At 42.1% G+C, this 11,285-nt stretch overlaps 1 protein-coding gene across 1 annotated transcript in view; it reads right to left on the bottom strand.

The window, feature by feature from the left end:
• GALNT17 (polypeptide N-acetylgalactosaminyltransferase 17) overlaps positions 1–10,985 on the bottom strand; it is a 359,033-nt gene extending 348,048 nt beyond the window's left edge. The window contains exon 1 of the mRNA XM_075264887.1: positions 9,524–10,985. Coding sequence (XP_075120988.1) covers positions 9,524–9,761 — 238 coding nt within the window. The 5' untranslated portion in view covers positions 9,762–10,985. The remainder of the gene's footprint in view (positions 1–9,523) is intronic.
• Positions 10,986–11,285: the final 300 nt, after the last annotated feature.

Raw genomic sequence — 11,285 nt, forward strand, 5'->3', positions numbered from 1 at the left:
ACCTTGAGCCAATTGGTATTTTTGGTGATTAGACATTGCTTATAGTTACCTTTATTGGTTTTGACTTGCCGGTTTTGGTCTTGGTACAGGAAATTTGGAGTTATAACCTGTTTTGCACAAGTTTAGAATTGAAACATCAAAGGTTTTTTTCAGCATACTTATCAATATTACATAGTGGATGTAGTGAGGATGGCAACAGAAAAGAATTGCGCCCCTTCTGCTCAAAATAGGTTATGTTGCCAGCCTGCCCTGGATCCTCCTCAAATCCCGGGAAGGCCTGCTTAACTCGTCTGGGCACTGGGCTTTAGTTGTTTATGAAGGCTTGTAAGCAGGGGTCGCAACCGTCCGGGAAACTGGGGTTGTCGGGGCTGACTGACTACATGACAAATAGGAACTAAATCAATATTACATAGACAGTGCCACTTCTTGTAATGTTTACATGCTGGTAGCTGTGCTGTTCACTCGCTTTACAAGCTATAGCTTTGGCTTTAGGTACTGCAGTGCCGCCCCATAGACTTACCAAAACCCACTGCAAATTGTATAGAAAGTGAGTAGCCCAGATTGCAGCAAGTAAACATTACGGGGAGCCGTGCTATCCCAGGGCAGTAGATCTGCTGGCGTGTTGCCTGTTGAGCCCTCACAGATCTAATAGTGATGGCCTATCTTGAACATAGACCATTAATATTAAAAACTGTATAAACCCTTTAATAGTAATATTAAACAGATTTTTTTTCACTTTTAAATATATAATATTATTATTAGTGAATTAGCACACAGTTCACACTTAATAGCATTGAACAGGCCAAGACCATCATTTCAGAGTCCCATACTGGATACTTCATATTGGCTTTTCCTTTTCTATATGAATTACCGTATTTTACGGACTATAAGGCGCACTGGACTATAAGCCGCATTGCCCATGAGCGCCTTATAGTCCGTCTCGGTTCATATATAAGGCGCACCGGACTATAAGCCGCAGTCCAGTGCGCATTATATCTTATTGAAAGCGGCGGCAGGCAGACTTTGCCAGCGGCCGCTTAACCCCCCGCGTGACAGCCGCTTCTATTGGAAGCGCTCGGCAGGCGAGGAGGGGCTCTATCAGCAAAATCATGCTGATAGAGCCCAACCGTAAACGTTAGGTACGCCGGCGTTACAGCACGGCTGCCGGACACTTCCTATTCATTTCTATGGGAGCCGGCATGCGAGCGCTCCCTATAGAAATGAATGGAAAAAAGCAGTCCATTCATTTCTATGGGGAGCGCTCGCATGCCTGCTCCCATAGAAATGAATAGGAAGTGTCCGGCAGCCCTGCTGTGACACCGCCGTCCTGAAAGAGAACGTGAAACTTACCCAACGGTGCAGGGCGGGCGGGCATTCAGGCCTCCTCTGCCTCCGATGTTCCGTCCTCCTCCGGCGCTCGCAAGCTGATAATGGCCAGGGCACATGCGCAGTAGAAGCATTATGCGCATGCGCCCCGGCCATTATCAGCGAGCGCCGGAGGAGAAGGACGGAACATCGGAGGCAGAGGAGGCCTGAATGCCCGCCCGCCCGCCCGCCCTGCACCGTTGGGTAAGTTTCACGTTCTCTTTCAGGACGGCGGTGTCACAGCAGGGCTGCCGGACACTTCCTATTCATTTCTATGGGAGCAGGCATGCGAGCGCTCCCCATAGAAATGAATGGACTGCTTTTTTCCATTCATTTCTATAGGGAGCGCTCGCATGCCGGCTCCCATAGAAATGAATAGGAAGTGTCCGGCAGCCCTGCTGTAACGCCGGCGTGTACGGCTGTGATACACGCCGGCGTTCGGTAGTGTGAATGCACCCTTACGGTGCCTTTTATGTATGTATGGAAGTGGCACGCAGTCTTTGCCGCCGCTTCCATCCATATATAAGCCGCACCGGACTATAAGCCGCACTTACGATTTCTGAGGAAATCGTAGGTTTTTATGTGCGGCTTATAGTCCGGAAAATACGGTATTTTTTAATCATCAGTTTAAATGGAGTAAAAAGCTACAGACCATTGTTTTTTTCTTAAACTCCCACTTCAAGAAGAAAGCAGTCAATTGCATTTCCATAAAGCCTACAGCTATTGCTAAAGCTTCTCTTGCAGTTATGCAAAATAAAGGAAAAATCACACTGTGGCATAAAATGCAGGGGAGACCTAAGAAACATGGATGAAGGTGTTAGTTATTCTCCAACTTACATTAGACAGTGTACAGACTGATCAATTTAAACCAGCAACATCAAAGTTTTACCTTATGGTCCCTTACATCCCAGCACCATATATCACAAGATACAGTTCACCTAACAGTAATAAAAACTTGATTCAATCTACAGAAAATCCTGATCTGGTTCATTTATTTATTTTCCATCTTATTGGTTAACAGTCTGGTCTACCATCGGGATCATAACTGGTGTGATATCAGTCCCAGCATATTCACTGTAGGAAAGCATCAAATATTTACAGGTGTATTTCCCTTTATTCAACCAAGTACTGAATGGCCTGCTCGAGTAATTCATTACAAATAGTGGACGAGAACTGGTAAAATCCATATACAGTTGTATGGCCATTGCAGGCAAGTTAGTGACAGATCTCAGTTACACAGTACTATTATACTCAGTAGTGATTTATATATATAGCAACTCTCTTATTGCAATGGATTGCATCACATTCTGTTGCATGTTTAATACAAAATCTCTAGCATGACTATGTTACCAACACTAAAAATACCAAGTGTTTACAAACTAGAAAGACATTACCATACGACTGTATGCTTTTCCCATCTTGTATGGGTTTTAGAGCAAATTGTTTCCAATGACATTAGATTTTAAGTTATTAAATACATTTTGGGGCAGATTTATCAAGACTGGCACAGACTGGCTTTAGAAAGGCTATTCAACACCTACCTTTAGTATGTAAATTGCCTCAGTAGATTTTGATTAAGTCCGTTTTTATTCATATGCTAATGAGCTTCGACCATGCAGCGGAAGTGTCTGTGTGCACTGTCTGCACTATGTGTAAGCACAGCAGAGTTCTGGGCTGATGACTTGTCTCTGTTGTGCATATGTATAGAGCAGACAGTACACAGAGACATTTCCGGTGCTAGCTAAAGTAAAATTTTTAGTGTCACACTGAAATTGACATTTTCAGAGCGCTACAGTAAATCTTTTTTTCACTTAAAATTTTTATTACTTTGGCATTTTACTAATTTAACTTTTTTTTTTATTTCAACATTTTTATTGGTTTTACAAATTCAATACATATTATGTAGTATAAACTATTACAACTATTTTTTGAACTATTTTTTATCAATAATTAAAACCCACAGCTCACAGACAGACTTGTGTAGTAAGCAATACTGACAATCTTACTATGAGGCAGTTTTCACTTGACCAATATTGCCACTCAGTAAGGCTGCTTGCACACTACAGGATTTCGGGCCATGGATTCTACAGGTCCATAGACTTCTATGGAGCCTGCAAAATTCACAGCTTTGTGCACAGTCGTCTATGGAACCACCAAATTCATGGCCCAGAGGCCCATTAAAAATACTGTAGTGTGCAAGCAACCACTAAGGATACGAGACTTGTTTTGTCTTTGCGTGTATATGTGTGTGGACACATGTGATCCATGTGTATGTATGCGTATGCACGTTTGTGGTCAGTGTATATGTGTGTGCGTGCGTGTATGTGTGTGCACGCATGTGATCCATGTGTATGTATGCTTGTGTGCATGCATGTGTGTGGTCCATGTATATGTATGTGTGTATGTGCGTATGTGATCCATGTGTTTGTGCGTGCGCAGTGCAAGTGTCCACGCGTGCGATAGTTGTGTGTGAGTACGCATGTGCTCTGTTTATCCGTGTGCATAGTTTGCATCCATCTGAGTGTGTTTGCATGCGTGTGTGATTCTTGCATGCGTGTGTGTGTGGTGTGCATGTGGTATTTATGGAGTGGTGTTGTGATATATGTGGGGTGGTTGTGTTGTGTGTGTCTAGAGTGGTCTGGTGTTTGTGTGGTGTTGTGCTTGTGAGTTGGTGTATGTGTGCTGTCTCTGTGATGTTTGTGAAATGTTTGTGTGTTGGGTGTGGTGGTGCACCCCTTTAGCAGCGACTCTTTGGTGCCATCGCTATAGTCCGCCCCTGTCAGTCACAACTGTTTTCTAGAAATGAGCGAGTAATATTCGAAACTCCCGTTTCGAATAACACGCACCCATAGGAATGAATGGACACAGCCGACATGCAGGGGGTTAAGCGGCCAGCCATCGGCAAAGTTTGCGGCTGCTAACATTCATTCCTATGGGTGCGTGCTATTCGAAACGGCCGTTTCGAATAGTACTCGTTCATCTCTACTGTTTTCCCCTCAGCACTTTCACATTTCCCCATTATATGTATAGAGCCTAACTTCAGAGGCCCTAATCTTATGACGGGGGCACTAGCAAGATGTAACATGCTCAGTATTCTACTCCTGTTGGTGGAGAGAGGGCATACTAAATTTCACCCAAATCGGGCAAGAACTGTGGATTTGTATAGAGCCTCCTACTACAGTTTTCACATTTCCCCATTATATGTATAGGGCCTAACTTCGGGGACCCCAATCTCATGACGGGGACATGCTAATGAGATGTAACGTGCTCAGTATTCTGCTCCTGTGGGTGGAGAGGCGACTTGCCCAAATTTCACCCAAATCGGGCAAGAACTGTGGATTTGTATAGAGCGGGCTACTACAGATTTTGAGTTTTATATATGTTAGGCCAAGGCCCTGACCCAGCCTGTCCTACTCACGTGAGCACAATGTATCAAGGCGCAGACCAGGGATTGTGGTGCCTGTCTGGAAAAACAATCGGCCTTCTAATAAAGGGCATGGAGGACTTCAGTTATGAGGCGAGACTAAAGGAGTTAAAGCTGTATAATATGGAAAAGAGAACTTTAAGGGGAGATAAGATAAAAGTGTATAAATATATAAATGCCATACAAGAAATATCAGGAAAAGCTGTTCCATGTAAAATCTCCTCAAAAGACATCCGTCTGGAAATAAAACTGATTTAATCTCAAGAGCCGATAAGGCTCCTTCACTGTAAGAACTTTGAATCTGTGGAATAGCCTACCCCAGAAGCTGGTCACAGCAGACACAGCTGACAGCTTCTAAAAAGGATTCATGTAAAATAGCATTGATGGCTAAGGAAATGTATAGACGGTCATGACCTTTCCAATCCCCTGATTGAACTTGATGGACATACACTATGTGATCAAAAGTATCCGGACACCTGGCTGAAAATGACTTACAAGTTCGTGGCGCCCTCCATCGATAATTCTGGAATTCAATATGGTGTTGGCCCACCCTTAGCCTTGATGACAGCTTCCACTCTCGCAGGCATATGTTTAATCAGATGCTGGAAGGTTTCTTGGGTAATGGCAGCCCATTCTTCACGGATTGCTGCACCGAGGAGAGGTATCGATGTAGCTCAATGATGTCTGGCACGAAGTCGGCGTTCCAAAACATCCCAAAGGTGTTCTATAGGATTCAAGTCAGGACTCTGTGCAGGCCAGTCCATTACAGAGATGTTATTGTTGTGTAACCACTCTGCCAGACGCCGTGCAGTATGAACAGGTGCTCGATTGTGTTGAAAGATGCAATCGCCATCCCCGAATTGCTCTTCAACAGTGAGAAGCAAGAAGGTGTTTAAAACATCAATGTAGGCCTGGGCTGTGATAGTGCCATGCAAAACAACAAGGGGTGCAAGCCCCCTCCATGAAAAAAACGACCACACCATAACACCACCGCCTCCGAATTTTACTATTGGCACTACACACGCTGGCAGATGACGTTCACCAGGCATTCGCCATACCCACACCCTGCCATCGGATCGCCACATTGTGTACTGTGATTCGTCAGTCCACACAACGTTTTTCCACTATTCAATCATCCACTGTTTACGCTCCTTACACCAAGCGAGGCGTCGTTTGGCATTGACCTGCGTGATGTGTGGCACTCAATCACCTGACCACGTTCAAAGTCCATGAGTTCCGCGGAGCACCCCATTCTGTTCTCTCACGATGTCTAATGTCTACTGAGGTCACTGATATGGAGTACCTGGCAGTAGGTGGCAGCACAATGCACCTAATATGAAAAATGTATGTTTTTGGGGGTGTCTGGATACTTTTGATCATATAGCGTATGTCTTTTTTTTCAACAGTACTAATTATATATCAATTCCTCACAGTTTTCTAGATGTCTGCTTGCTGTCATTCATTCTGATTACTTCCAGAGGTCATATCCATGGTCATGTGATATACAGTAATCATACATCTGCCTCATAATGAGCTATGTCACTACGTATCCATCACATGACCTTGGACAGTATATCACATGTATATCACTGAATGACAGCAAGCAGAGATCTAGAAAACCATGTTGAATTGATAAAGAAATATATTGGAAAATGGTACAACTTTTCATTATACAAACAATAACATTGGTCTTTTAATATTGGTCTGAAAGTGATCAAACTCTTTAAATCAGTAGCACTTTCTTATGCACCATTGGATTAGTGTGACAAACCTGTCAAGTTGAGCCTTCCCAGTTTTATTTAATAAAAGCTTTAATAATTACTGGGAAATGAATCTGCAGTTCTCATTGGACGTATCTAGTGGGTGCTCTACATGCATGTACAATTGTGATTTACTGTCCTCAAACCTGCTTATTAAGTTTCCTTTTGAGTTATGCCTCCGGTAAGGTTGAAATCTGTCCCAGCATACTCAGCTACCAGGATATAAATGCCACATGCTCTGATTCTACCTCTTGATGTAGCCATGCATGTCTTCCTAATGCTAATGTAGCTGGGCCTGTCCATAGGGTGGGTACACTGCCTCTGCCTGTAATTTGGAAGCCTAATGAGTACACCAGTGGGCCTTTCCACCAAACCCAGAAAACCCTAACCAATTTATATCCACCCATCTCTCAGTACAGCACTTGAACAATATAGCATCTTAGCTACCTGACTCCTGCTAAGGATTTCTTGTTTCTCTTGGATGTTCTCATGTATTGACCTTGGCCTGTGTCCCAACTTTGCTGTTGTTTCTGACTTTGTTCTATTGTCCTTCTATGTATGAACTCTGTCCCCAACTAGTGAAACCATGAAGCCCATCATGAACTTTTGGTTTGTTTATGACCTTGCGCTCCTGCTGCCTACCACAGACTGTTGGACCATACTTGACAATGCTTTGCCTGACTCTCTGGTGCTTCACACTGGCATCTATCTGGCCTTATGCAGCTGCTATCTACACTGGGACCACCTGGGAGGTGAAGACCTGGTAGATAAGATGCTATATTGTTTAAGCGCTATACTGAGGGATGAGTGGATAGAAATTGGTCAGGGTTACCTGGATGTGGTAAGAAGGCCCACTGGTGTCTCCCCACCGAGAAGCCCAGACCCCTGTACAGAGGTTGAAGGCTGAAAATTGAGGAGTCTAATTAGATATCGCCCTTGGGAGTGGCCAAAGTCAAACCAGTAGGGTCTCACAGCATGTTCACATCCCACTGTCAGTTACAGACATATGTCAGCATGACAACTCAGCACTACTAACACTGTATCCTAGCAGCAATGAATTAAGATAAGCTAGACTTTATCTACTGAAGTATATGCCTTGAGTTGGTATGTTCTTGTGTGGTTTTCCTATGTGAATTCCTGTTTCCTTCAATAGGTTGCAAACAGACAACAAACAAGACATCAATAATTGGCTTCTAATAAAATTAGACCTAATCTATGTGTGTAAGACTAAGAAATTAGATTATGAACTCCACTAGTGACATGGACTGATGTAAGTGTGGAAAATAATGAAGATGTACAACTAGTGAACATTAGCTAACATACGTCTTGATAAATGTGTTAATTGTTCGTGCTATGTATAGCAAGCAATAAAATAAGTACTTCTGTGCACAGTATTTTCGTATAGTAACCTGCATCTCCTGCCTATAACAGGTAACGCTGTATATTTTGCATTCTCTGTTCAATAAACATTTTTTATGAGAAGATTCCCTTACAACAAACTGATAACAGGGTGCCCTGCTATCGGCACCATCAACGATTAGCTGTAATTTGTTTGTGAACTCAGCAGAAAGTGGCCAACTCCCCTGCAGCACCTCCACAGGGGAAATTAAACAATACACCAGTCCACTGGAATCAATGGGCTATCTATGTAACACATGGACGTGCTGGGTCCTCCAGAGAGATAGAAACTCTATGTGCCTCTCTCAGCTGGAGAGTCACCTCCTCTCCTAACTCAGGATGATATTACAAGATCTTTGCTAATAAAATAGTTTTTCTAAAACATGAATGGACTAAGGCATGTTTGCAAGACACATTTCTATGTTGAAAGGTATGCATATGCATTGTTTATATAATGGGAAGTTGCTACTTTACATAATTTGAGCCCCCCTACAGTACTATATAAATAATTTGGCAAAATCTTACACTGATCTAATCTTGCACTAAACATAATAATGTTATTATCTATATATAACACAGTAGTCCCTGAATGTTAAGGTTGGATAATATATTAGTAGAGGCATCTTGTATGGAATAAAGCTATAGCCATACATATGTGACCATAACAGAGAGTATATCTCATATCAGAATATAATGTCATATATGCAATTATGGTCAAGAAAAGCAAAATAGTAGATCATAACGACATCCTATTTATTGTGCTGCATCAGTATTTAGAGAAGAGTAGATATTGGGTTTATGAATCCACCTGTATGAATATTTCATGATATTATAATTACTTACTGCACCTGCAGCATATTCTTACTGGGATGATTTAAGGTAATAGCAATTTACTGTATCTGCAACTAGAGGGACTTGCTATTTCTCTCAACTGAAATGTAATTACTATGGGCAAACATTCAATTTGGCTTTGATTGAACAAATTTAAGAAAAACAAAATAAATATAAAGCCTGGAAAATAACTTACAATTGTGGAATTTAATCCACTCCAATAAAAAGTGCTTATAATAACTATGAAGAAATCCTGATAGAGAATTATGGCAAGAAGCAGTAAATACTGTAAATATAGTCTGAAAATTAAAAAAATCACACCTAAGAATGAAGCAGGTCTTTACTTGGTTTATGAAATACCACAGCATGTCCAAAAGGAGAGGTGGAAAGGTTATAAAAGACAGAAGTATAACTATAATAATTATGGGATATAAAATCCAGCAAATACAATAGCAATAATAATAATAATAATAATAATAATAATTAATAATAATACAGAGCTAAATATTATACTTAAGGCAGCAGAATTAGCTCCAATTTTTTATCACCATGTGTGTACGCTTTTTTGCTATATCTCTTTTGAATATACTACTGAATATCTTAAATGCTTGACCTAGGATAAGACGCATTATCAACTTTTTACAATCTAGCAAATGTTGGTTGAGGTCTCTTTGTATATGGAATAAAGAAAAGTCTGACTTCTTCTATATACAATAAACAATTAGTTAACAGTAAATGGTCTTACCATTGAGCTGTCTGTAGACTATGTCCTCTAGCAGGGAGAGCCTTTTCAGCACTGCCTCCTGGATAGGGCTGACTCCATGGGTGGACAGGTTTGTCACCTCTGCCCTTGGATGGATCTCATGGAAGGATTCCCCACCTTTCACAGTAATTGGTCTACACTTTGCCAGAAACAGCACAAATCCAGCAACTGCAATCAGGTTCAACACCAGCAGGATTTTAACTCTTCTAAGAGAAGCCATCAACCTTCTCAAGCTAGAATCTTCAGTTGTCCCTTAAACAGGTCTGACTTCTGAATGTGTACCAATGTCTAGGCTGGTTTGGAAACAAGTAAACATCCCTGTGACCATGAAAACCAAAGAGATATTCAGTATTAATAAGTCCAGTGACAGAATAAACTTCTTTGACACTAACAGTGGGAAGAACACCATCTGACAGTGAAGTGACTTGAGATCTTGGATCCAGAGCTGCCCAGCCAATCAATGTGCAGTGAGCAGGAGCTGATTCCTGGAGTAACATTTGTGGACCACCATCTGCATCCTCAGCATGTTCTCAATGCAATACAATGAAAGTTTACAAACTGGGCATCAATCTGGAGCTTCCAGCATTCACAATCAGGCAGAGCTAGTCTTTTCCAGGTCTTATATCCAGATGAAGGGCTGAAGCAAAGGACTATTCCATAGGGGATGGCTGCCACCCAAGCATATGTATCTTAATTGCGCATGGCAAGTGTTCCAGTCATCTGAATTATTTACTTACCGGGTCCATAGAAGCACAAAACACACATGGCAGAACTGGATTTCACTGACAGCATTGCAAAGGAATAGCAACATCTTAGAGCCAGTACAGGGATTGCTAGAGCAGATCTCCCACCATAGAAGTGCGATAGAAGATACACATCACAAGACTGTTCAAGAAATATAGCAGCCTGCAAAGTTTCCTATAGCTCCCTGCAAAGCTGCTGTAGCTGCTAGTATCTGTAGTAAGAAGGGCAAGTGCAGAATCCTTGGCAGCATTCTCTTTGCAGAGGAAACATAGTAACTATAATGATGCATATAGCTGAGCAGCAGTCTTCATGGCAACACAAAGTGTGAATGTGGGAAGAGAGTATTGCAGAGGAAATTGACAATGCGGCAAAGCTTCTGGAGAACTGAACTCCTGATCTCACCCTGAGCACAGCAGCGATCCTTCTATCACATTCCTGCCTATGTCAGGGTCCAGCTCAGCACAGCTTTACCCTCAGTCCATGGGAAGCAGCAGGCTCAAGTGATGGTGATGGTGGTGCCTTCCTCCTGGTACTGCTGCTGCTGCTGCTGCTGGAGAAGAAGAAGCTTTCTGCTGTTATTGGAAGAAGCTGTTCTCCTCTGTGCTCCCATTTCTCTTAGCTGGTTATTTCTGTGCAGAGACATCCTCCTGTGTGCTGCCTGAATCCCAGTTTACATGCCTACAGAAGGGCTGCACACAAAATGTGGTGTGGACAAATGGATCTGCAGCTGGATAGATCAGGGCTTACAACAAGGCTTTACTGTCATGTTTACACAATGTTACTGGTCATCTGTCAGCAAGCTTAAGGAAGGGCAGGCAGCAAAAAGGAAGACATAGAGATCAGGACTTTACTGCTAGAAGATGTCATTCATTTGTGGAATTATATATATTTATGGATCAATCCACAATACTTTTTTGTGTAAGGATTGCATGCTTTCTGTTTATTTTACAATAAATAGCTGCAGCTGCCTTTGATACAATATTTTATATTAGTGCAGTAA

This window comes from Leptodactylus fuscus, chromosome 2 (genome assembly GCF_031893055.1).
Source record: "Leptodactylus fuscus isolate aLepFus1 chromosome 2, aLepFus1.hap2, whole genome shotgun sequence".
Taxonomy (NCBI): domain Eukaryota; kingdom Metazoa; phylum Chordata; class Amphibia; order Anura; family Leptodactylidae; genus Leptodactylus; species Leptodactylus fuscus.